Here is a 26,450-nt window from a genome sequence, read left to right on the forward strand (position 1 = left end):
TAGGAAGAAAATTGTTAGAAAGAGCTTTTTGACTATAAGAGTGGCGAAGCATTGGAACAGGTTACCTAGAAAAACTGTGGAATCTTAATCCCTGCATATTTTCAAGACCAGGTTGGACAAAGACTTGCCTGGAATGATTTAGTTGGGATGATTCTGCCCTGACCAGGGATCTGGACTAAGTGACCTCATGAGGCCCCTTCCTGCCCTACTTTCCTGTGATTTTTCTTTTTTTTTTAACTTCCATTATGTTTGTAAATGATTGCAAAATGGCCCAAAATAGCAAATCTGAGTATGTCCATGAGGGGAGGGGCATAAAAATGAATGTTAAGTACAGGAAATGCTCTAACAGGGCTCTCATGTTACACAGCAGGACTTCTTTTTTCTTGAAAAGGCTGCCATACCCCAGCCACAAAGAACATAAAGAAGAGCCATTTTGGTGAATAATAGCAATGTACATGTTGATAGATTTCTTAGATGCTTCAGAAATGGGTGTGTTCTAGGACTGTGCAAAATGTTGCCACCAGTTTTGTTTCAACGCTGTTTCGACCTGTTTCAAAGTCGAAACAACAAAATCAAAATGAAACAGATATGGTCAAAACAGCCTTGAAATGAAATGAGGCAAGTCAAAACGTTTCGCTTGTTCGACGATGTTTCGATGTTTTGCCCATAGGCTATAATGGGGAAGGTCAAAAGAGCCTATAACTTTGTCATTCCTAGCTAGATTTGGATAAAACTTGCAGAAATAGTAGCCTGTTCTGAGGGCATAAAGCATGCCAAATTTCAATAAGATAGGTGCAGGGGGTTTGGAGAAACTGCACCCCAAAGTCTTGAGAGCCAAACTTGTATCATGTGTATGTGTTAAGCCACAGCAGGGTCAAATGCTAGCCCCTGCTGAGGCCACAAAGCCTACCAAGTTTCAAGAAGATAAGTGCAGGGGTTTGGGGGAAACTGCACCTCAAACTGCAGACAAGCAAAACTCATGACATGGGTGATCCTGTGTGTGTTAAGGCACAGCAGGGTGAAAGCCGCAGGCCTGCTAGCCCCTTCTGCAGCCAAGGTGCCTGCCAGCTGTCAAGGAGATAGGTGTAGGGGGTTCTGGGGCCCTGCACCCCTAGCTGCTGACAGACAAAATTTGTGACATGGGTGCTTGTGCAAATGACTGTCTGTCTGTCTTGGGGCAGTTGATCATCTGTATTGACTATTTCCTCTCTTTTGTCATGATTTTGTAGGTGTTAATCCATGCTTGTTAGGTCGCTATGTAGTAGCTAGGTACTGTGTATTGAGCTGGTCCTTAAGTGAATCATGATTAACTGGTAACTGGTAACACAGTAGCTTAGCAGCCAGGCCTGCAATAGTGTCCCCACCCCCTCCAGTGCCCCAAGACAGACACAGTTGCACAAGCACCCAAGTCATGAATTTTGCTTGTCCGTAGCTTGAGCTGCAGTTTCTCGCAAACCCACGCACCTATCACCTTGAAATTTGGCAGGCTTTGTGGCCTCACCAGGGGCTACTACCCCTGTGGTTTTGACTCCACTGTGGCTTAATACATACACGTGACATGAGCTTTGATTTAAAAAAAATGTGGGGTGTAGTTCCCCCCAAACCCCCTGCACCCATCTTCTTGAAACTTGGCAGACTTTGTGGCCTCAGCAGGGGCTAGCAAGCCTGCAGTTTTGACCCTGCTGTGGCTTAACACATACACGTGACACAAGTTTTGCTTTTAGGATTTGTGGTGCAGTTTCTCTGAACCCCCTGTACCTATCTCCTTGAAACATGGCAGGCTTTGTGGCCTCAGCAGGAGCTAGCATCTCTGCAGTTCTGACCCCACTGTGGCTTAACATGTACACAACATGAGTTTTGCTCTCAAGAGTTTGGGGTGCAGTTTCTCTGAACCCCCTGCACCTATCTTCTTGAAACTTGGCATACATCATCCCCTCAGAAGGGGCTACCATTCATATAAGTTTCATCCAAATCTGGTCAGAAATGACAAAGTTATAGGTTGTTTCAACCTATAATAATATCCTATGGTTGAAACATCGAAACAGGATCGAAACAGCAAAACGTTTCATCGGAACGAAATGGAACAGCCATTTCAACTCAAAACAAAAGTCAAAATGAAACAGTGTTCTGTCGAAATGTTGAAATGCTGGTTGAAATGAAACATTTCTGTTTCGCACAGCCCTAGTGTGTTCTCTACTGTAACATGGAGCAGGGATATATCCTTGAAATGTTAGGATTGTCTATAGACGTGCAAATGGTATGGATTACTCTTCTAGCGCCAAGCTTACCCCAGCTTGAAAACAGTATTGCTAACTATCATGATTTTGGCATTGTTCTTAAAGTCTACACTTTGGGAATGTTTTGTTTTTGTTTTGTTTTGTTTTTGCTTTATATATATATATATATATATATATATATATATATATATATAATTTATATATAATTTTTTATATATAAATAAAATAAAACATTCCCAAAGTATAGACTTTAAAAATCATGAGAGTTAGCAATAGTTTGCAGGTTGGTGTAAGCTTGGGGCTAGAAGAGTAATCCACAGCATTTGCACATCTGCAGGCAATTCTAACATTTGAAGGATATGTCCCTGCTCCATGTTGAAAGAGCTAAGTTTTTCACATTCCTGAAGCATAGACTTTAAGAACAATGTCAAAAATCATGAGAGTTGGCAACACTGTATAAATGTGAAATGCGATGCCACAGAAGACTTGAGCATGTCATATGCTGTCAGCCAGCCATGCACTGGTAGCAATCTGAGTGAGCCAGAAAGGAGTCTTTTATTATGATGCCAAAGCTCATGGGAGAAAAGGTAGAAAAAGATTACCATTTCCAAACTCTCCCTAGAGCGCCCTTCAGATGACATCTCAAAATTGTTGACTGAAAAATCTTTGTTGCAATGGAAACTGAACAATTCATAGATTCATAGATGTAGGGTTGGAAGGGACCTTGCAGATCTTCTAGTCCGACCCCCTGCCCTGGGCAGGAGAGAAAACTGGGCTCAAATGAACCCAGATAGGTAATCGTCAAGCCTCCTTTTAAAGACCCCCCAAGGTAGGAGCCAGCACTACTCCCCTTGGAAGTTGGTTCCAGATCCTAGCCGCCCTAACTGTGAAGTCGTGCCTTCTAATGTCTAGTCTGAACCTACTCTCTAACTACTTATGGCTGTTATTCCTTGTTACTCCGGGAGGCGCTCGGGGGAACAAGGTCTCTTCCATTCCCTCCTGGTCACCCTAGTAAGTTTATAGATGGCCACCAGGTCCCCTCTCAGCCTTCTCTTGTGAAGGCTGAACAGGTTAAGGTCCCGGAGCCTCTCCCCATGGGGTCTGCCCTGCTGTCCCTGGATCATGCAAGTGGCCCTCCTCTGGACCCTCTCAATGCTGTCCACATCCCTCCTGAAGTGCAGCGCCCAGGACTGGATGCAGGATTCCAACTGTGGCCTGTCCAGTGTTGCATAGAAGGGGAGAATCACCTCCTTGGCCCTGCTTGTGATGCATCTGTGGATGCATGACAAGGTGCGGTTAGTCCTACTGACTGTGTCCTCACATTGGCGGCCCATGTTCTTCTTGGAATCAGTAATGACTCCAAGATCTCTTTCTGCCACTGTGCTTTCAAGAAGAGAGTTCCCCAGCCTATAGGTATGCTGCTGGTTCTTACTGCCCAAGTGCAGTACCTGCACTTGTCAGTATTGAATCCCATCCTATTCTCATTTGCCCACCCCTGTAACCTGTCCAGGTCCACCTGTATCCTGTCCCTCCCTTCTAGCATGCCCACCTCACCCCAAATCTAGGTGTTGTCCATGAATTTAAACAGGGTGCTTTTCACCCCCTCGTCCAAGTCACTAATAAATAAACTGAACAGTGCAGACCCAATGACTGAGCCCTGGGGGACTCCACTGCTCACATCCCTCCAGGTTGAATATGGCCCATCTACCACCACTCTCTGAGTGCGGCCTCTCAGCCAATTTGCTATCCATCTAACTGTGTAGGCATCAATGCCACAGTTGCCTAGCTTTTTAATGAGAATGGGGTGGCAGACAGTGTCACAATGAACAATACTGCTTGTATCTTTTTTTCTTACTTTGTAAGCAAGAACACCACTGAGGTGTTCAGATTCTTATTAACTGACAAATATCAGACAAAATGTCATTGAAGGAAACCAGAACCAAAGAGAAGTTCCATGACTTTGTGAAAACATCTGAGTAATGAGGGAAGATGGTTCAGAAATTAAGAGGGTTTCTCAGTGATGAAACTGAAAAGGACAGAGAAGCAATAAAGACAGTGTTTCCGTACCCAGACAGCTTCCAGTGAAGGGGTTTTCTGCAACCAGAATACTATTGACAAGAGAAGGGAAATGCAGAGGGACTCAGCAGAAAACATGAGCAGATGCACATTGCTATTGGAAAGCATATTGCATTAAAGGTTTCTACCCCACTCTAGCCTCAAGTGTGTCTAGACTGTGGCGAACTCCTACTGGAAGAAACATTTTGCCAAAAGAACCACCAGCTGCACTTCCTTCCATTGTAGCAGATGAAACAGCAATTTCTGAGAGATGACTGGGACCTTTCACTTCTCCAACCCAAATATAAGATTTCTGCATACAATTCCAGCCCTTGGGATTCCTATTTGGTTGTGAAGAGCAAAGACTGAGGCAACCAGCAACTATAAGCTTTATTTGAATTTGGAGAAAAGAAGTCTAAAAGATTCTGAACTAGAGTTTTTTTTTCCTGCTTTTGCCAACCCCACTACTGTTGCATCATTTGCACAACGTTTTAGCATTTGCAATTTTAGGACAACAAAATGATCTCTTTTGTTCAGCTGCTTCTCTCTTATCCCTCTTATTTTCACCCAAAAGCCAGAGTATTCTGATATAATGAAAGCACATCCCCAAGTCTTCCTACAGAAGTCCTGCATATTGAAAAGCAAATCCACTTTTTAGGAAAAGGACATCCCCTCTCAAGCCCAGCAGTCACATTGTGCTAGCATCTCCATATCATCCACAGTGAAGCCATATTCCTGATTATTTTTCAAATTAATAATGTGCACAAAGCATGTTAAACTAATGGTGCACCCCATCATAAACCAGCCCCCCTGCAATCCCCACCAAACAGAACCCAATGTTTTCTCATGTACTATACCACTCAATTATGGCACCTGTATGAGCTTCCAAACCAGTAGTAGTGTAGCTACCATACTGTAGTGCTGTATATATGCTAATGAGCTCTACTGTGACAGAATATACCGATGTGCTCAGTGCCACACAAAAGTAGCTTCACTACTTCTGGTTCAGAAAGTAATTGTAGATTACAATATATTTATAATTTTAGGTACTTACTGGCTATACTTCTAGCCTTTCCATTATCATCATCTACTGCTCTTCCAAGGACATACTCTATTGTTATCTTATAATTGCTTAGGAGATTAGTTATGCAGTTCTTTACTACAATCCAAGTGTCCAGCGAAAGGCTTCATAAGCCATGATAGGATGAGGAAAGCAGGTCTCAGAATACGAAAGTGAATGTGCACGCTATAAGCGTCTATAGGTTTCCATGATAACAAATCTACCTTTTTCAGTAAAGAAGAGATGCAAATTTCTGAAAACTCTAGCATCGTGATTTTTTTCAGGCCACCCCTTGCTAATACTGTTGGTAAACCTTTCACAGTGATTAGCTAGGTCTTCAAGGATGGTAGAGAGAGAGCTCTATGAATTCTAGGGACTATTACAAATATTTCATATCAGGAGTATGAGTTGCACCAGTTGCAAATGTGACTGGGGAACACTGTGTATGCAAAGCCATCAATAATCTCAGGTGGACTGGCAAATCTTAAAACATGTGATGATGGTACCTTTTAATAGCAGCACATATTTGTAACACCATAGTCTCAACCATCAATCCACCTACACCACATTGGTTAGCTCCTGATTGATAGCAATTTGGTTAGTGGCAATGTCCCATGCCAATGTCCATATACTTTGGAAAGGATACAGGAATGCTCATGGTGGTTTGCTGCCACTTTAGCTCTGAAGTGACTTCTGCTCAGATCTCCAGGAAAGGGCTATTTGTCACCCTAAAGTTTTGCAGCTACTGCTAGTTATGCCAGGCCTGCAGCACAATACTACCAGTCAATGCTCGTTTCTCAAGTCCAAAAATGGCACTGCACTGATATAAAATGTAGTACCGAATGCATTTGTAGAAGCTGTTTTTTATACCTAATTTTCAGTACCATGGCATTGAAAAATGTTTTGCCCATAAATAAAAATAGCCTATTAACATCTTAGAGAGGAATCTAGTTTGTCTTTTTGATGCTTGGATTTTCAGAGTTTGACCCTCAGAATGGTATGGCTTTCCAGATAGATTTGCTGGCTATCAAAGAGTGAGCTGCTGGAATACTTCTTAAATGCAGTGTGTCTAGCAGTGCTGGCAAGAAACTTGATAAATATCTGTCACAAAGCTGAATTCATAATTTGGAATTGAGCTCCATGTGCTAAAACAATGACTCATCGTGAAGTAAAGCTAGGTTGTTCATTTGGCTGTTCAAAAGCAGTTATAATGAAGCATCTCACTGCAGAGCGACCTCACTCTCCCCACCTCCCCAGCACTGAGAATACCTAAATTTAGAAATGATGATGATGGTGGTGGTGGAGTCAATAGACAAAAGATACAAAAGGAATGGCAGCAGCAGAAAAACAGAAGACTTGTGGCATGTCTTGGAATGAGAATGGGCAATGATGAAAGCAATAATGAAAAACAATCCCCAGCTGACTTCCTGCCCCTGGGGCAGGGGGCTGGACTTGATGATCCTCTGAGGTCCCTTCCTGCTCTAATGTCTATGAAATCTATGAAATTCTGTGCTGATGGTTCAGACAGATTGAGAACTGGTAACCAAAGGAAAAAGTGAGAAAGAGGAGTTAGAGTAGCTTGGTAGCTAATTTCCTTGAAGGCTTAAATCACATGGATTTAAGTCACATTTGACTTGAGATTAAACGCTGGCATTCAAATCAAGCTGGTCACCTGCTTTTCAGCTTGGATACTTCACAGGAACTTAATGCGGGTTTGCCCATATCCTGATTTTAATGCGGACACGGAGCTTGTCCATCTCCTGAGTTTGGCCTCATACTGGTTTAACGAGGGGAAGGGGGCTTATCCCTCTCCCATTTTTATGTTTGGCTCCAGGCACTTCACAGGCCCTCAACATGGGGCCGCAGCTTGTCAGTCTGTAAGGTCTCGGGCTCGCTGCGAGAGACAAAACGTTCAATCCGAATCAAGCCGGTTGCCTGTTTCCAGCCTCAGCCCCACCTAGGTTGTTCTCCAAGGTGTCTTTTTTCTTCCCCCCCAGGAGCTGGCACCGGGCAGTTTGCAAATCCCGCATCTTCCTGCCACGTGGAGCCAGGCCTTGGAGCAGGTCCGGGACAGCCCCCACGATGAGGCTTACCCCAACCCCAGGGCGACACAAGCGCGGGCCGGGGCCGGGGCCGGGATCACTGAGCAGGGCGGCAGGCGCGCTCCAGCGCGGGGAGGCCCCTCCGGGCCCGCCCCGCCGCGCGGCGCCACCTCGGCAGCGCCCCCCAGCCGACCGCCCTGTAGAGCTCTACTGTGCCGCGGCGGCGGCGGCGGCGGCGCTGGCCAATAGGGAGCAGCGGCGGCGGCGGCGCTGGCCAATGGCGCGGCGTGGAACGCGCCGGGGAGCTGAGGTCACTTCCGCCGAAGGCTGTCGGAGTCGGCGGCGGCGGCGGGGAGCAGCGGGGTCGCGGGAAGAGGTGCTGCCGCACAGCGGGTGAGTCCAGGCGGGGCTGGGCTGGGCCGGGTCTCGGGGCGGGCGGGGTCCCGGGCCAGGGGGAAGCCGCACCGGGGTCCCGGGACGGGCCCGGCCGGGCGGTGCTGCCTCTTGCGGCCGGCGGCGGCTCTGCACGGACCGCAACGCCCTCATCAGGGCCCGGCTGTCGGGGGAGGGGGGGGAAGAGAGAGCCAGAGCCGCGCCCTCCCGAGCGGGGGCGCCGTCGGGGGTAGGGAGCTCCGTTGGACCCTGCAGCAGTGACAGTGACCTGTGCCATGGCTTCGGGCAGCAGATGGGCTGCAAGGGACCTCGTCCAGCCCCCTGCTCGAGGCTGGATCACGGAGTCGTAGAGAAGCGGGGCCAGAAGGCGCCTCCGGAGATCATCCCGCTGCCTGAGGCAGGGCTGTGTCCAGCTAAACCCTCCCGAATAATGCACAGCCTAATCTCTTCCTAATACTACCGTCAGCCCTGACGCAGCACAAGGCCGAGCACCCTAACCTGCCGCAGGTAAAGCAGGGAGACCAGGGCAGCCAACGTCTGCTCTTAACCAAAGGTGTTGATACATGCTGGAGGGATGCCTGGGGGAGGGCCAGCCCTCACCACCGAGGAAGGCAGAATCCCCCCCAGTCTGACCAGTCTGAGCGCCGGGTAAGGTCCTGTCCTGACCCCGAGCATGGTGATCCGTCTCGTTCTGATTGGAGGGGCAAGACCCTCTAGTGAGCAACTTCCGGCTGTGGTCCTAGCAGGAGTATTGGCACATCCAGTTGAAATCTCCAGGGATTTTCATTCATAGATTCATAGATTGTAAGGGGCTGGAAGGGACCTTGGAAGATCATTGGGTCCAGCCCCCTGCACCGAGCAGGAAAGATAACTAGGGGTTAGGTGACCCCAGCAAGGTGACTGTCTAGTCTCCTCTTGAAGATTTCCAGGGTAAGCGATTGCACCACCTCTGTAGGGAACTTATTCCACAGTCTGGACACCGTAGCTGTGAAGAAGTTTATTTTTGGGTCCCATTTATTGCTGCCCAGCCATTGTGCATAGTTAGTCATGCCTCTGCAGTTTGTTTCTCCCACTGTGTTTCCACTGGGAAGCCATTCTGTCCTCCTAAATTTACATCCCTGTCAGTTCTTCAGAAAAAGAGAAGCTTTGGCCATTAGTTCAGTTACCTGGGAAGATTCAACCTGGTTTATTAATACACAGATAAATATCATCACTGTCAGGGCAGAACTGCAGTCAGTTTATCTAAATTAAATCTTTCTCTGTCTGGAATTTCAATATTTCAAAATGAAGTCTCCTAAGGCAGTTGTAGAGCTGAGAAGTTTTTACTCACATGTAGTGATTTATAATTAATGTTTTGGGTGAAATGATGCTACCTTATCAGAAGTTTAGAGTAAATGTCCTGAGATATATTTTCAGTATCCAGTGTCCACACAGTTACAGAGAAGACTGCCTCATCCAACGTTCATAAATATTGCAGATTTATTCTGTTCTAGACATCTGGTTTGTTTGGGCTAAAAGGACCAAAAGATACATGCAAAATAGGCAAATTTTAGAAGGTGTTGAAATTTGTAGTGTTATACATAATTGCAAACTAGGTACAGGTATAAATGCTTTCAGGATTAGGGCCCAGGATACATGAATATGCATTTATAAGTAGGATGTCCTTCCTCCTCTATATTCATGTTCCTCTGTGCCGTACTTCATTGATATATGCTTATTTGCCTTTAAATGTACAGCTTCTAAATTTAGTACAGTATTGAATTCTGGTTAAATATGTCTTGACTATTAGTAAGTATATAGTTTAAAGATTATAAAAGTGCCTTAGATAGAATACTATGAATTCTAATGTTAAAAGCAGGTTATATTATATTTCCAGTTATAAGCAAATGTAGGTGTGTCTCAGACACCTGCGTATTCAAGTACTCTTCAAAAGTAAGCACTTTGAGGCATTTCTGTAAATTCATAACAGGACTACTGTGTAACTTTCTACTTGAGAGAAGTCACAGAATTTTGTACATTTAAGATATAACTAAACTGATGACACAGTCCTTCACTAAACCATATGATCTCTTTCTCCATTTTCTTTCTCTCAATGCAGAATCAGGGCTCTTGACTACTTCATAATATACTGAAAGCTTGTTTTTAACTTAATGTTCTCGCTGAATAAAATATGTGTAAATTATTTTACAGCAATAACTATAACTTGTCTTTAACAAGATATTTTGCATAATTTTATAGTAAGTTGCAGTAAGGTTTTTTTCTGGGTATAATTAAAGTGGGGACTTCCTACATGAAGTCAAAATGTGAAATAATTGTGTGCATTTTATAATAAAGGCAAGCTTTGAAAACTTGATACATGGTCCTTTGCTGTCTTTAATCATGTGTGTATGTGTGATTATTGTGAGAGGAAAAACTTTTTATTGAGCTTTAAGTACAGTAGCTGTTGGGACAACATGATTAATAATCATTTGGAAATTAAGTCTCCTCTTTGAAATAAATTAATTGTGTATTGTCCTTTTGACTTAATTTAGTGGCTTGCTCTGCAGTATATTATCGATTGTTCTGCAGTACTCAGGAGAAGCCCTTTCTTGAAATGTATCACAGTTGACACATTTAATCTGACATTAGTGAATGGTAATGGCTAGTAAATTGGGCCAGCATTAATGGAAACTCTGGTTAATGGAGACGCTTCAGTGACACACAAATGATTCTTAACCAGATTATTATATAGATGTCAATTTCAGATACAATCACTTAAAATAAAAATGAAACAAATATTTTTCTCTTAAAGATGGAGTGCAGTGCATATCCCTGTTATACAGTGGCATCTGATGTCATCCAAATCCTTTTTCTCTTGTACTTTTCTCTTATCTTGGATTTGTAATACTAATTTAATCATCCCATTTAATCTGCAAATCTAGGGAATATGACCTGTTATACGTTTTGTTACAATTGTATCTTATTTGCTTCGGTGGTGTTGTAAAACTGAATATGGCAAAATCACACTGCAAGGCATTATTAATAACATGCATTTAAAATAAAGAGATTCCATACACTAAAAAGGGAACATTGCCTTTTTATAATGGGCCTAATTTTGGCACCATAGAATTAAGTAGAAGTTTTAAGAACATAAGAATTGCCAGTGTCTCATTTAGATCAGTTGCCAGTACCAGATGCTTCAGCATCTGATGCAGGAAAGCCTGTGCTTGGTGATTCTGGAATAACCTGGATGTAGAAACAATTTCTTTCTAACCTCTAATGGAATGGGGTTAACCTAAGCCTTCCAACATGTACGTGCCATTGCAAAGCTGACATCTTGTGTATCTTGCGTTTCTTGACCTCACTGATATATGTGACTCTTATCATTGAAGGTATGATATCATGTAGTAAGTAGGCAGGAGTATTTACTACATAATTTTAAAGTGTTGCTTTACAATTGCACTGAATATTAAATTTATGACATAAGAATGAGGAATGCCCATTTCACTTTCTCTGTATTATTCATTATTTTATATTCTTGTGTGTATTCCTTTTTCACTTTCTGTCAAAAATAAGCCTTTTTTCAGTTCCTTTTAATTCAGGTATCTTGTCTTTATTCTAATAATTTTTGTTGCTTATCATCAAATTATTTCTTCTTGGTTTTTTTTCCCCCTACATCTTTTAAACATAGGCAGTAGAACTGAAAACAGCATTCTAGGTCACTTTAACATTTTCAGGATTTTCTTCCATTTGGTTCTTTAATTATCCTAACGCTTGTTTACCATTTGATTCCACTAAATCAGTAGTTCTTAACTTTTTTAAGACTCAAGGCACTCCTCCTTAGACTCGAGACATCCCTTGGAAAATGCTAGCTCTTAGCTTTCACTCGACTACAGAAATAAGATAGAACAACTCTTCCGTTGCAAAGCAGTCAGAAAGACCATAACAAATAAGAATGTTTGACCCTATGACTTCCTATTGGAAATATCTAGGTTTATTTTGTGAATCAGGCAGGTGTTTGCACATCTAAGAGTAATGATATTGCCTGGCATCCCACAGCACTTTTAAAAGAATCTTGTGGCATTCCAGGACTTGATGGTACTTGGGTTGAGAATCACTCCACTAATGAGGTTCACAGTGCTGCCTTTGAGCTGCGCATTCTTTACTGAGGATTAGCTCTTAGAAAAAAATATGTGCTTATAGCTAAAAGTTGCTCAAAATAGAACCACTCACATCAAAACCTTTCCAGTTGGAATGTCCAAACGTGGGGGGGGAGGAGGGGTGGGGGGAGACCACTAGTTGGAGTTGGCAAAAAATGAAAAGATGCATCATCAAGACATCATTAGCTACATAGGACCAACTCAGGGGATCATAGTAAACTCTAGTTCATTTGATGGGATGTGAAGTTACCAATAAAATCATAAATGCAAACTTTGAGTTATGTATGGGTGGTACTAGTCACCTTAGTGTGTGTGCGCGCGCACACACACACACACATATTCAAACCCATGTAATATAGTGTGTAGTGGCTGCTGTAGTGATTGTGACAACTGGTGTCAGTATATCTACGTATCTGAGGCCCTGGAGTCTGCTCTCGATGGTCAGCTTCCTTCAAGGCGACGTCTTCTCCAGAAGGGGGGGCAAATGCTTGTCATTCTGTCACTAGGTCAGGTGCTAGATGAGAGGGTGCTACTGAGGGTCACGCTTCACTGCCTTTTATCCCTTTCTGGCAGACATGTGTGATCCCCCAGCATCATCTTGGCTACCCAAGCTGGAGGTCATGTCCCACATGGGTCTTGAGTACTACCTGACAGCTGTTAGTCACAGGGGTCTCTGCCTGCTGGTACCTGAAGTTCTGGGAGTCCACCCATAACTTATTGACTTAATGGCTATATTGTCATGAGTTACAGGAATAGTTCATAGGGTGAGTGCTCAGTTCCAGGAATAAGTTCCTTAGCTTGATTAGCTTAAAATGGGAGTTCCTTTGTCTACACTATTGTCTACTGATGATCATCATTCACTTGCATTCACTCAACAGATTTTATCACTTTACAGTTACAATTTCAATGTGGTTTTAACAGTGGTCCAGGGTATAACTTCATTCTACGGGGAGTACATTCCTTAAGAGTTTAAAAGTATAAGATATAAAATACAAACTGCCATGGTAAAGATGAGGCAGATGAAACATGAAAATGTATTGTGAGAACTATATAAAAATGCAATGTGAGATGGTGAGGATCAAAGGCTACTGGGGACAGTAAGTGAGTTAGGTTAGCACCAGGATATATTTACAGTCTTTGCAGTGGATATTTTAGTTTTGGGGTTTTTTTAGTGACACTGAGCTTAATTGATATGTAGATGTAGTGTCTAGGTTTCTCCTACAGAAAGCCACTTCAGCTTTCTGGCTTGCTCTGTCTTGCCACACCCATGCAATGAGTGTGCTAGGTCTCTGCCTTTCTTTTCCTTCTAAGTGTTGGCACAAAATGGGGGTCGGGTGGGGGTAGGAGGGTGCAGGCAAGAGGGGGCTTCTGTTATATCCATGTCCAGAAGAAAAATGTACAAAGGGGGCTCTCTGCTACAACACCGCCTGATTATTCACTCTTTTTCAATCCGTTTCATTATCTGGATTCTAATGTAAGTTTACTGAAAGCTTGAGATTTTACATACATCTATATATAGGATTTCTTCTCCTAAATGCAATATCTCCTTGGTTGAGAAACTCAAAGGAGAAGGTCTTCTGAAATGCTCTAAGAAGGTTTCTGCTGAATCAAACATACTACATTTTAAACTGGACAGCTTATTTGAAATGTTTGCTTGATCAGTCCTTTTAAAATGGCTGACATTTTCTTGAAAACATATTTCAAGAGCTTCTCTTGTCGGTTTACTAAATACTGCTCCAATTAATGTACCTTTTTAGTCCTGTTCTTCCATATTTTTGGTATTTATCTTCCTGTTGTTTTAAACAGCATAAACTACTCTTTCTTGTAATTCTAACATTTTGTGATCAAGTCACAGGAAGCCTAAGTGTAGTACATGTCATTTCTGCAGGTCAGTGTATATGATGTTCTGTTAGTCTCTTTGCCATTTTTTAACTCTTTTAATTGTGAAAAGATTATGCATCTCTTTAATTATTAATTTAATTTTTTCCACCTTGTGAACTTGCAGTTACATTCTAAACAATTCAAGCCATTGTTGAAGTAATCTGTGGCCTGGATTCATCCCTTTAGTTTTGAGAAAAATCAGATAGACTTTTTGCATTCTTCTTTATCCTGAAATGCAGCAGAAGACCTCCTGTTTCTGAGCTTAGAAGAAATAGAGATTTGGATGAAAAGTAGTTGACTTGGCTGCAGCTTGGGTAAGACAAAGGCATTATTAGCAGCAAGAGAAAAGAATCTAGATAGACCTTTTAGAAATTTTCACTTCATTCTTTATTGAAGGCATATGCCCTCCAGTTAACAAATAAATTATTTTTTTTCCAATCATAAATAAATCTCAGTTATTCAGATGACTCAGTGGCAGCTGTAAATCCTTGGTGATTGAATAGGAGACTAGCCAAGTTCCCATTTGTAAAAAATGGCAGTGTCATCTGTGCCCCTTTGAGAACGTATAATTACAGCTTGTTTTGATCCATACAATGCACTCTACCATTTTATTCAGTATATAGCAACCCAGCTGCTAATTGGAATGAACCAAGGGAGTGTATTACAATACATTACTCAGATTTGCCTTGGTTCCATCTGAATTTGATGAGATCTGTGCACTTGCTGGTATCTTTAAAGCCCTTTCAGTGCTTTGAGAATCACTCTTTTCTCAGCAGCATTCCACAGAAGCAATGTACTATCTCAAAGAGAGATGTATGCTTAACGGAGCCATCCCTAGGGCATTTGTAGGAAAAGTCTCAGTTCCACCGAAGTCAAGTTGCTGTAAAGCCTTTTATCATGATGTAAAAAATCTGAAGATGGACATTAGCAGATGAGAATATTTTAAAGTAGTCACTGTACTGTGCTTATGGAATGGCAAACCAAATATTACCTATTTGTAAGCAGGGAGAAAATAATTTAGTAGATTTGTGAATAGGACCGGTCTCGCAGAGAATGCATTGTAATGCAATGTCACCTAAAAATGCCTCTTTCCTTGTATATGCATGTGCAGTCTACCTAGACAGGTACCTCTATGTAGTGGGATCCACATATTTAAAAATGCACACCCAGGGAAGACGAGTGGGTTTTAAATGTTTGTGGAATCCATAGACGGACACTATCAATGATCTTTACTTAGTTTTTATGAATGCTCTTGAAGAACTTTTTACACATTTAGCTAGGCAATGCCTGTTGTAGATCAGGTACCACTTTAATATAAAACTATGGAAAAATTTGAAAATATTCTGAAATATTCTTCAACAACCAATGGTTGGTGCCTTCTATTTTTCTTCCTTCTGCCTTCCAGCCTACTGTTTGTTGTGTTCTTTTCATAGATTTCATAGACATTAGGACTGGAAGGGACCTCGGAAGATCATCGAGTCCAGCCCCCTGCTCGAAGGGCAGGAAGTCAGCTGGGGTCATAGGATCCCAGCAAGATAAGAATCCAATTTACTCTTGAAGGTATTCAATGTAGGTGCTTGAACCACCTCCGATGGCAGGCTGTTCCATACCTTGGGGGCTCGGACAGTAAAGAAATCCTTCCTTATGTCCAGCCTGAATCTGTCTTGCAGTAGTTTGTAACCATTCAACCTCGTCATCCCTTGGGACACTCTGGTGAACAAACGTTTCCCCCAGGTACTGGTGGTCACCCCTGATAAACTTATAGGTGGTTATCAGATCACCCCTGAGCCTGCGCTTTTCCAGGCTAAAGAGCCCCATGGCACTCAGCCTGTCGTCGTAAGGTCTGTTTTCCTGACCTCTGATCATGCGTGTGGCTCTTCTCTGGACTCTCTCAAGCTTCTCCACATCCATTTTGAATTGTGGAGCCCAAAACTGAACGCAGTACTCCAGCTGTAGCCTCACCAAGGCAGAGTACAAGGGGAGAATGACGTCCTGGGATTTGCTTGAGAAGCATCTATGGATGCAAGCTAGTGTTTTGTTCGCTTTACTAGCCGCAGCATCACATTGCATCTTTTGTTGCATCTTGTGTTTTCAAACTGCATTCTCACTTTTTTCTGGGCAGAGGACATATGTCTGTGCATTAACTAAGACAGTAGACTGATCTTAATGCAAATCTTTGATCACTACTGCATCGCAAGAAATAAACTTTTTTGTACAGAAATGGGTTTGTTTGCATCATTGCTAGTATTAGGCAAACTGGAAGCTTTGTCCTAGTTTTTTTATGAACTATTATCCAAATTTATTTTAATGAGAAACATTAGCACTGACTATCAGAAAATTTCATTTAAGTGTAATAGTGTACTTGAGGATTTGTCTAACTGCAAAATGTGGTAGTTAAGGACATCTCAAAAAATAAAAACTCAACATGAGAATGCATTGCTTTTGCTCTCAGCTGACTGCCAGATTTCTTGTTTGATTAAATACTCCTAGTTTAAAAGAATATAAAGTAATGCATAGCATGGAGAAACTACCTTAGAATATTGTTCAAGTTTTACAACATACAGATAATACCCATTGTCAGTATGTGATTGCACTAGCAGTGCTAAAATATCATAGATTTACAAGCGGTATTTCAAGTCAGATTTTTTTTCATTCTGCAGATCATTATGATGGATTACCAAAACATTTGGAAGTGTGTTTCAGTAACTGAACTGATCTTTTGTTTCCATTTTTTAGTGCTTCAAGCTGACAGAATTGAGCAAAGAAGTGAAAATACAGAATCTTTTGAATGCAGAACTTACAGCAGCATTTCTTCATAAAGATAAAATTAATGCTCTTCAGAGAAGTTGCTTAAATAATAGCTAATAAACATTTGAAATACTACCACCAAGAAAATAATTTTATCTCCTGTTGCTATGTTTGACTTATGTGGCAACAGGCCACTTCTTCTGAAATGCAGCTGAAGAAAATGAGGGAAATTTTGCCAAAATTATATGCCAGCCCTGTTAATGACAAAAGTAATTCCTTGACTACATCCCCGAAGAAAGTTACCGAGGATAAAACAAATCTTCCAAAAAGGAATGAAGGCCAAAATTGCTACCAAGGGACTGAAGCAGAAGATAAACTGACATTGGTAGGTTGTATAAAATGCAGAAGTGTGCAAAAATTTTCAGTGCATGGATTGCAAAAGTGTGATAAGCTTAAGAGGACTGAAGACAGAAATTTTATCTGTAACAAGTGCAGTCCACCAACTTTCAATTTGGTATCTGATAATGTCAGTGCCACAGACTTAAAAAAGCAAGGTAAACCATCTTCAAGTAAAATCCAAAAAACGTTTAAAGTAAAAAACTTTCAGCCAGGTAAATATTACTGTGATAAATGTCGATTTTCAACAAAGGATCCTTTGCAGTATAAAAAGCACGTAGCTCAACATGAGGAGATTAAGTTTCTTTGTTCCCACTGTAATTATGTATCCTACACTAAAGGAGAATTCCAGCGGCACCTGGTAAAACACACTGGAATTTTTCCATATCAATGTGAATACTGTGAATATGGTGCCATTCGCCATGATTATATAGTAAAACATACCAGAAGAGTACATGAAAAGATCACGAGGAGTCGACGAACAAATATGGCTGTAAAGCGTGAGCAAAAGAGGTCTTGCTTGCCAAAGCAAGGCACTTTACCTATAAAGCAGAGATGTGATAAAAAAGTACTTCTTCCAAATGAGTTTTCAAATTTGTCATCAAGTGCAGCTTGTGGTAAGATTCGCACAGAATTGGCCAAAACAGTTAGTTTGTCTGATGATATAAAATGTAACATAGATACAGCATCAGTCCAAGATAAAAGCTTATTGGGGCCAGCTGAAGTGAACATATATGAGAATCCGAATGTGGAAGTTGAAGTTTATTCTCCAAAAAAGAAGCCTGTACAACCTGGAATGCCATTAACAGTAATTGCACCTTCAGAACTGGTTGTTCCTTCAAATTGTTTAGCTCAGTTACTAGAGATGAAAATAGTGAATGGCACGCAGCAGTTGGTTCTTAAACTTATCCCTCTGGAAGAAACAACTAATAAATCTATGAACTGTGATGAAGAGGAACTTGGGAACCAAGATCTAGAACAAATATACAAAGGAAATAAAAATATGTCAGTGGCTGAAAACAAATTATTGACTACAGAAGCAAATGAAGACAGATTAGATCATGTTGCTAATCTGCTTGCTTCAGATAAATGCAACAAGAATTCTGAATGTCTTAATCTGTCTAGTTCGCATGTTTTAGATTGCAACTCAAATATGCGTAGGGAAGGCAAATTAAGGTTAACTTGTGATATGGTGAAAGATTTGAGGAAAGGTGCTGAATTTAAAACGGGTATCCCAAAACTTTCTATTCAATCCCTGGTAACTAATCATAGTGAAAGCAGCTGCCCCAGATCTTCAAATAAGTTAACTGATGAAAAATGTGTTTTAAGTCATGATTTGCACTGTTATGAGAGCCTGAATACATCTATAGGTCTACATGCTGCTGCTTCTGAAGATAAAACAACCCAGAATGTTTTGTTACAGGCTTCTCAGGAGAAGAAAAATTCCTCATGCCTTGTCCTTGGAGAAAAGAACATGTTGCCTTTAAATAGCAATGATAAAAAATGTAGGACTCAGTTCTCCAGCTCTCCAGAAATATGTCTGTTCAATGACAACAATTTTGTTAAAGAGCCTCTTACATCTTCTGAAGCAGGGAAAAAATCACCCATGGGTAAAACTGTATCATTGGAGGATTTAAATGTTGGCTTAAGTAGTGTAAAAAGAGTCGATTCTAAAGGTCAAATGAACAATCTCCTTTTGGAATCTTTAGAATTACAGAAAGTTGAAAATGAAGATAGCTGTTTAGAGGGTCCTGTTATTTCATCTGTATTTTCACTTAGCTCTGGTGCTGAAAACATCCCAGAGGGCATCAGATGGGACAGGAATTCACGGAATAAGAAGTCAACAGCTTTGTTATGTAGAAAGATTGCTCAGTTGATGTCTGCTGCTGAATCCCATGTGAAATCTACGTTGGCTGCTTCACCTAGGCCTGTAAGATGTCATGCTTCCAATGACAAGATGCCTTTGCCTCAGGAAACTTCAGCAAACTGTGAAAAAAATGTCCTCACTACTGAATTGGAACAATCTTCATCTTCACTTCAAGCATTATCGAAGGGTGTGATTAATAATGAAGAGTGTAATATAGAACAGCCACTGACAACTACAAAAACCCCTAAAAGTAGGGTTACTAAAAACTCACATGTTGCTACCCCAGTGTTTATTCCAAAAGGGACAGTTCTTAGAGTGCTGAATACCACCAGCAGCAAGAGCCCTAAAGAAGTAGAAAATAAAGATAAAACATCACCTCCTTCTATATACTGCAAAGAAATGTTCTTACCAAGGCCGGTTCCTTTCAGCATTTCAGAGAAACTAAGCAGAAATCCACCTACTTTGGCAAAAGAGAATGAACTTAAAGAACAGTCCAGAAATATAACACTTAGATCAAAAAGAGAGGTGCAGACAAAAACTAGTAGCAAACAAAATTGTATGTTGTTGTATCAAAAGAATAATAACCTAATCAAGCAGAGCAAACCTAATTCAAAGAGTCAACTTGCACCAAAAAATAAGGTAAAACAAGCAGGTTCCAGGGATTATATTTCTAAGAAGAAAACAAGAATCCCATCAGAAACCAGTTACAGTTCTGAGATGACACCTCTTTTGACAGCAAGACGTCTTAGGCTTGTACCTCTTAGAGTGGATCAGTTGATAAAATGTCCTCGTCGTAACCAGCCTGTAGTTGTGTTAAACCATCCTGATGTTGATTCACTAGAGGTAATTAATGTAATGAAGACCATCAACAAGTATAAAGGCCATGTTCTGAAAGTAGTTTTGTCAGAAAGAACAAGTAGTTGCCTTGGAGTGAAACGACATCATAGGCGGCTTACACTTCAGGGTGTTGAAACGTTAAGCCAAGTGAAAAAGCCTAACATGTTAAAAATGAAGCTAAAGAAGACCCATAAAAACAACTACCAAGTAGTGGAAACTTCACCAGCTGAAACACTGAAGTGTATGTTTAAGTGTTGGTTTTGTGGAAGAATATATGTCGACCAGGAAGAATGGATAAGTCATGGACAGAGGCACTTAATAGAAGCTACTAAAGGTTGGGATGTTCTTTCTCTTCCACTAAAAAGCCACAAGTGAGAAACTGGCTATTATTTCTCTTAGTTTAACATGAGTGCCATTAATTTGTTAGGAAAAAAATGCAGAATGAAATTATTTATTTTAGCAAAAGCTTTTTATTTTTGGCCAGATGGGGAATGAGAATAGAGATTATAAACAGCATGCGAAAGTATTCAGCACTACAGAACATTCTTTTGCTTCAAGAGGCCCTCTTCTAGCTTTTTGAGAGCATTTCCTTTAAAATGATATACTACGCAAGCATCTTTCCAGTGACCATTTGCTGCACTATAATGCTAGATTTGCGTTAGGTCACTGTGGGTTAAAATCTTAAATTATGTGACATATATCAAATTGATTTAATCAGTCAGTAACAGGAGGTCTTCTCAGTGCTGATCTCTGTTACCCGCCCACCTGTTCCTGGGCCAACTGCCTGTGTTTTCGCCTGCCATGCCTTGATGTTAATTGATTAATAGGGATGCTAATTCGGCGGGAGGCTGCCCATTCTCTGCCCCGATGCCGGGGGTGCTATCTGTGGCTCCTTTTCCTTCCCTGCACCACAGCCCAAGCCTCGCACATGGTATCTAGGTGTTCTTATCATCACCGGCCCCACACTGGGCCCCAGAATTCTTCTATCAGGACCCTTCCAAGATCCCTCGATTCAGGCAGCTACCCTGTTTTCATTCGGCTATCTAGCTCCCTGAAACCATTTTCCCCTCTCAGATGTGGTCCCCCCGGGACCTTTGGCTACCAGCCCTGGCCCACCTCCAGGCCAGTTGGGACCCCAGGCCCTCAGCTCTTGGGCATCCCTCGTGGTGGGCCCCTGGCCCTTCTGACCATCCTGGTCCTGGCCCCAGCATGGGCCAGTTGGGGTACTCTCTTGATCAGGTCTGAGTCTCTAGCCCCTCACTCTCTCCAGGGGTCTGCCCTCTGGGTTCTACAAACAAAGGGGTTACCGACCCGGTGGTGGGGGCTAGGGGTTAAGGTGCCCCGACCAGCTTTTCACCGGGGTGGTAACTGGCCTGGCATTTCCTGGGGGCTCCCGCGCCACTGGGAGCCCCACCAGGCCACCCACTCCCAGCAGGGTACAGTTTTAGGTCATGCCCAAGACCGGGAGCCTCCTATCCATCCCCTACAGCTCCTCCCTTATCTCCAGATGTAGCTCTGCAGCCCTCCAGCCTGGCAGTGTTGTTGCCCTGGCTTCTAGCAGCCGAACTGCCTTGTTTATATGGGCAGCCCTGAATCTAAAATGGCTGCCCTCATTAGGCACCTGGCAGCTGCCTGCTCCAGGCCCTTAAGTGGCAGGCACCAACAGTGCCCTGCCTCACAGTCCAATTTTATTATTAGAGTTTATTGGTTCAGAATTTTGGCCTCTCGTGAAAAGCACTTTGACCCTCCGTGAACAAAAAGTATGTCAGTTTGGTGACACATACAAGATGCCATGTAGCAAAAAAAAAAAAAAAATAGGAATTTTGTGAATCAGAACTACATTAACTAAATAGAATGACAATGATAAAGCTAATTTTTGTAGTACAGCAGAAGGTCATTGAGAACTTATTTATACCACCTTTTTATTCTGTACAAACAGGGCAGTTTAGATTCCATGCTGGCTTAGAACTGTATTTGATGCCCCTCCCTGCCAAGTCCTGGACTGCTAATGAGAAATGAGCCCCACCCAGGTACTCATGCTTCCCACACACACAAACCTGTCAATTATACAACATAGGTGGTTTATAGGTTCTGAGTGAAATGCTGTGGATCCCTTTAAACCCTCCCTGTTGCCTAATTCTTGGGCATAGAAGAGATGTGTGAGTAGCAGGAATGAATCGGGGCTTGGCAGGGCAGTGGTGTAAACATGGCCACTCTGAAACTAATGGGTTGTATCCAGATGTAATGAGAGAGGACCTGATCTTGCAAGCACTAAAGGGCACACCATTCTTTGTTATTCATAGTCCCTTAGTTTGCAAGATTCCATGTTCTGACAGAGTATCAGCCGGCTAGCTAGTGCACATGTAGGAAACAAACTGATCTTTTGAAAAAGAAATCATATTAACCATCTCTGCATTGGTAGCTTCTGTCTGGATTTGCAGTAGACTTTTTTTATTATTTAATTCCTATTTTTTTTTTTTTTTTTTTTTGGATTTGCATGTCATTGGAATCTATTTATGTAAGCCTCATGTCAGAAGTTATTTGAGCATATACATAATCAGGCATGTACATAGTCCCTTTGACTTCAGTGTGTTATTTAAGTTAATAAGCACACAAGTTATCCCAACTACCTTGCTGAATCAGGGACATAGATTGAGATTAGAGTAGGGAATGAGGAAGGATGGGTACTGAAGTTTAATAATTGGATCTTTGTGTACAGAATTTTCTTTGTTATTTTATAGCAAAACAGAAGCTGGCCTTTTAAAATTTCATTTGGAAGAGGTGATGTTGAAGTAAGCACATACTTGCAATCAAAATTGGTTCTTACATTTTTACAGGTAAAAAAATCAGTACTGATTTTTATGCTGGATATATATGATACATTTGAACTTGGACTGCTACCTGAAAATGCCTGTAGTTCTTAATTGTTTTTCACTGTTATCACATTTTGTAAAGAATTTAACTAGGCTGGAAATATTTTTGTTCTGTTTTTATACTCCAAGACAGTAAACATTTGTTTTGATAAGGTATGTACTTTATCTATTGAAATGTAAATATCTTGAAGCTAAAAGCACATCTTGTTACTTAAATTTAATTTACAAGAACATGTACAACATTTTTTCATTAAACCATTTTGCAATACAGTATTAATATTCTTTAGACACTTGGTGCTTTCAGAAATCAGATGTGTATACAACATAAAATAACATTGCAGCTTTTGTTCTGTAGGCTAAAATGTCCACTGAACAAATTTTTGTCTGGCTGTTTAGTTGGTAATAGCTAAATGTCAATTTTCATTTTGTATTAAATTGAATTATTTTTTTAGCTGGTTACACTAAAGGTTTTTCTTTTCACTTTATGTACTTTGAGGCCAAACTTAAGAACATAATTTGCATTTTAAATGATGAAAGTGGTTTTCCATTTCTAAATCCTTGCATATTACATTGTAGTACATATTGAAAATGTTAACATATGAAGAAAACTGTTTATGGCTGAATTTGATCCATGCATTAGACTTATTCCATCCAGGCTGTTGACTGAACCTACTTTAGTTTCTGTAGAAGGTGCTAAGGTAACAGTTATGAATTTTCACTTGAAGACAGTGGATATCAACTTGTCTGGTAGGCATGCCACAAATTAGCCCTGCCCCCTTCCTGAATGCCACTCTGATCTTTTTCCCTTATCCAATCTGCTGCTCAGGTTTCTGCTTCCTGCCCTGTGTTCCCTGTCCCATCTACCATTGTGCTGCCTGTCCCCAACCAATCTGCCATGTGCCACAGACAGAGTTTGCCTGTGCCATTTGTGGCACACAGGTTGGACATCTGGTTTAAAAGATGTTGCAGGCAAAATTTGAACTTATTTGATGAACCCTATGTTGTAAAAACCTGTGTTGGTGCTTAGCATCATAAGTTTATTTTAGATGGTTTAAGTACTGTAGTAATGTTATGTCTTTCTGTATAATTTACTAAACAAATGCAAAGGCTTTGTATACCAGTGACCTAGAAGAGTTAGAGTTGTTAAACTACATGTAACTGTATTCTCTTTGCATTTAATTAAAAATATAAATGCTTTTATTTTAACATGAAAACTGTTAGTAAATTTAATTGTATGATGCTTATAGATATCTGAAAGCAGATTCTGTCTTGCCTTTTTTTTTTCTTTTGTTGAGGACATCCAAACTCTGTCCAGATGATTCCTTTTTAATTTTGCTTTGTTTTTGGGTTATTTTTTGATTCAGGAAGTTTCTCATCTCAAACACTTAATTCAGGACTGTGATCCAATTTTTTTCCTGCAGTTAGTTTCGGAGAACAAAAAGAGGCTGTTGGGGGAGGTGGGGTAGCATGTCTACGCATGCATTGACATGCTTTTTTGGATTCAGGCTGAATCTGAATCGAATACAGCCCGTTTCACACACCTCTAATGTATACTGTACCAATAGTGAATGGTTAAACAATAAGTATTCAGATAGATGAAATGTTGCTTTGTTCCATTGCATGCTATTAGTTTGTGTTCCTAATGTGATCTCTCATATGACTTTTCTGGTAACTAATGTGGGTTTTTTCATGCCAAGAGGAACTATAAAAGATTAATCAGCGTGCTGCTAAGTTGTTAACAAGAAAGAATATATCTTGTTTAGACATTAGCCTCTTTTAATAACTTTTCATGCAGTTACTGTACAATGGCATTTATTGGCACATGCAATAATGCTCCAAACTTTAGTACACAACATTGTTCATAGTAATCAGCAAATTCCAAGCAGATCTATGGTTTTATATTTGAGAAGTCTCATGTAACAGAAGACAGCTGTCTTCCTAAGGTTTAGATCCCCTGTATTTATTTTGAACTCAAGGCCTAATCTCCAAACTTTTATACAGTTTATAAATAATGAAGTGTTGTTATTTTTAAATTTATGGAAACAAATTGAAAATGTTAAGGTAAGAAGCATCTTCTGTCCAACTTGAAAGATTGTGTAAGGTAACATTGTTCTTTCTGGGTTCCTGATTGATCCTTTCCATCAATAAGTGTGATGGGGATGCATTTGTAGAAGTCAATGATTTCCTGTACAGAGTCAAATTTCTGAAAAACATGGAAAAATATCACAATAAATGCAGAGATATTTAAAGTCCTTTTCTCTTTTAACATGGACTAAAAAGTTGTCATTTTGTTTTTTCACAAAGTACAGGTAACAGTATTTTATAAGAAATAAGGAACTTAAAAGAATTAGCAGGGGGTGGGGAGTGCTGGGATCATAGCTTCTCCCATATTTCATTCCACTTGTCTCAACAGTGAATTGTGGAGTTAACTTACTTGCTTCCTTTATATGAGAGAGCCACTTGATAAAATGCATAGTCTTTGGAGCACAGACTGGAAGCTAGAACTCCCAGAGCAAGGGTAAAGCATATGGCTTGCAGACCATATTTGGCCTGTGCAGCCATATGATCTGGAGTCTCTGGACTAACCTCACATGCTACATGGAGCCCATGCCAACTCGAGCCCTGTGTGCTGCATGTGATGTGTGGCTGGACCCAGCACCATGCTTGTTGTACGCAGCATGGGGGTTTGGTATGTTGCCTGCATGGATTTGCACCCAGCTCACAAGCTAGACCTGGCACAGCACGCAGTGTAGGGTGCCAGAGTGTGGTCTCCATGCAGCACCCTGCTGGACTGGCCCTGTGTGCTGGCTCTGGTGCAGCCCAATTCAGACCCACCCTGGAGCCAGCATGCAGGGTTGGTCCAGCAGGATGCTGCACGCAGCCCATTTCCCCAGATCAAGTCCCTGTGCTGTGCGCAGTGCTGGGTCCAGCCTGTATGCCATGTACAGCACAAGCCCTGGAGCAAAGCTGGTTTACACTACATGTGATGCATGGGCTGGACCCCATGCTGAGGGTGCTGCACACCTGCGTAGGGATCTGGACTCATCCAGCCCCCAGACCTGCCTAATGACCCTTATCCAGTGGCTGGATGTGTTTGACACTCGTGCCTTATGCCATAGTCATAATTTCTCTTACTGCTTGTTTTGCCCTAGGATACTTTCTTTCCTTCTTTTTTGCAAAGTGGGAGTGCTTCAAGAGGAGGCTGGATAGTCCAGAACAGCTGTAGCTTGAGGTTCAGACTCTTTCTAAGTTAGTTGTAATTGTGGGTTTGAGTTGGAGGTGGAAGCCTGGCTCTCCTATGTCCTAAGTGCTCTAAGCAGCTAGATTTTGTATATCAGTTGTTTGGCAAAACTTCTTTGATAGTCATGACATAAAAGAATTTAGGATATTCTGTTTTCAGTCTAGGTCCCAATTTTGGGTCTAGCTCTCATGTGTGATTGGATATTGTGTGGTATTTTAAAAAAATGTGTATTTAAGTGGGTGCAGCTGGGTTTAATTGGTGCAACTGTGCCTTCTTTGCTAGCAACACTATTAACATTTTCACCTGAATTATTTTTCTTTTGCTTTTATTCATGTATTATGGCTTTACCAAAGTATCTACATGGAGCTTGTCAGTTATTGATAACCACGGTGCTAATGTAGAAGTAGCAGTTTTCTAGGATAAATCTAAGTTAACCAGAGTTCTTTATATGTCATGATGAAATATACAGGAGACCTAATTCTGCTCTTGTATAGAAATGTAATTGTCATAATTCCTTTGAAAATTCCTCATGAAGTATGAAATATCAATTCTATTAAATCTTTTTTATTGAGAGCAATACAATATTAAAAAGTTAGTAATATGTATAGGAAAGATCAGGGATAGAGAGGCTAGAAAAAGTGCAGGATTATATAAATTATATAAAAATTATTCTTATTAAAT

At 41.2% G+C, this 26,450-nt stretch overlaps 1 protein-coding gene across 2 annotated transcripts; it reads left to right on the forward strand.

The window, feature by feature from the left end:
* Window positions 1-7,695: 7,695 nt before the first annotated feature.
* ZNF518B (zinc finger protein 518B) lies at window positions 7,696-24,807 on the forward strand. 2 transcript variants are annotated; one of them, XM_059721578.1, is made up of 3 exons: window positions 7,696-7,787; window positions 16,544-19,989; window positions 22,397-24,807. In XM_059721578.1, exons 2-3 carry the CDS (start codon window positions 16,734-16,736, stop codon window positions 22,417-22,419), a joined length of 3,279 nt encoding a protein of 1,092 aa, XP_059577561.1. In that variant the 5' UTR covers window positions 7,696-7,787; window positions 16,544-16,733; the 3' UTR covers window positions 22,420-24,807. The 2 variants fall into 2 exon arrangements, with proteins under 2 accessions (XP_059577561.1, XP_006264794.1); XM_006264732.4 differs by having other exon boundaries at window positions 16,544-24,807.
* Window positions 24,808-26,450: the final 1,643 nt, after the last annotated feature.

Source organism: Alligator mississippiensis, chromosome 2, assembly GCF_030867095.1.
Source record: "Alligator mississippiensis isolate rAllMis1 chromosome 2, rAllMis1, whole genome shotgun sequence".
Classification (NCBI taxonomy): domain Eukaryota; kingdom Metazoa; phylum Chordata; order Crocodylia; family Alligatoridae; genus Alligator; species Alligator mississippiensis.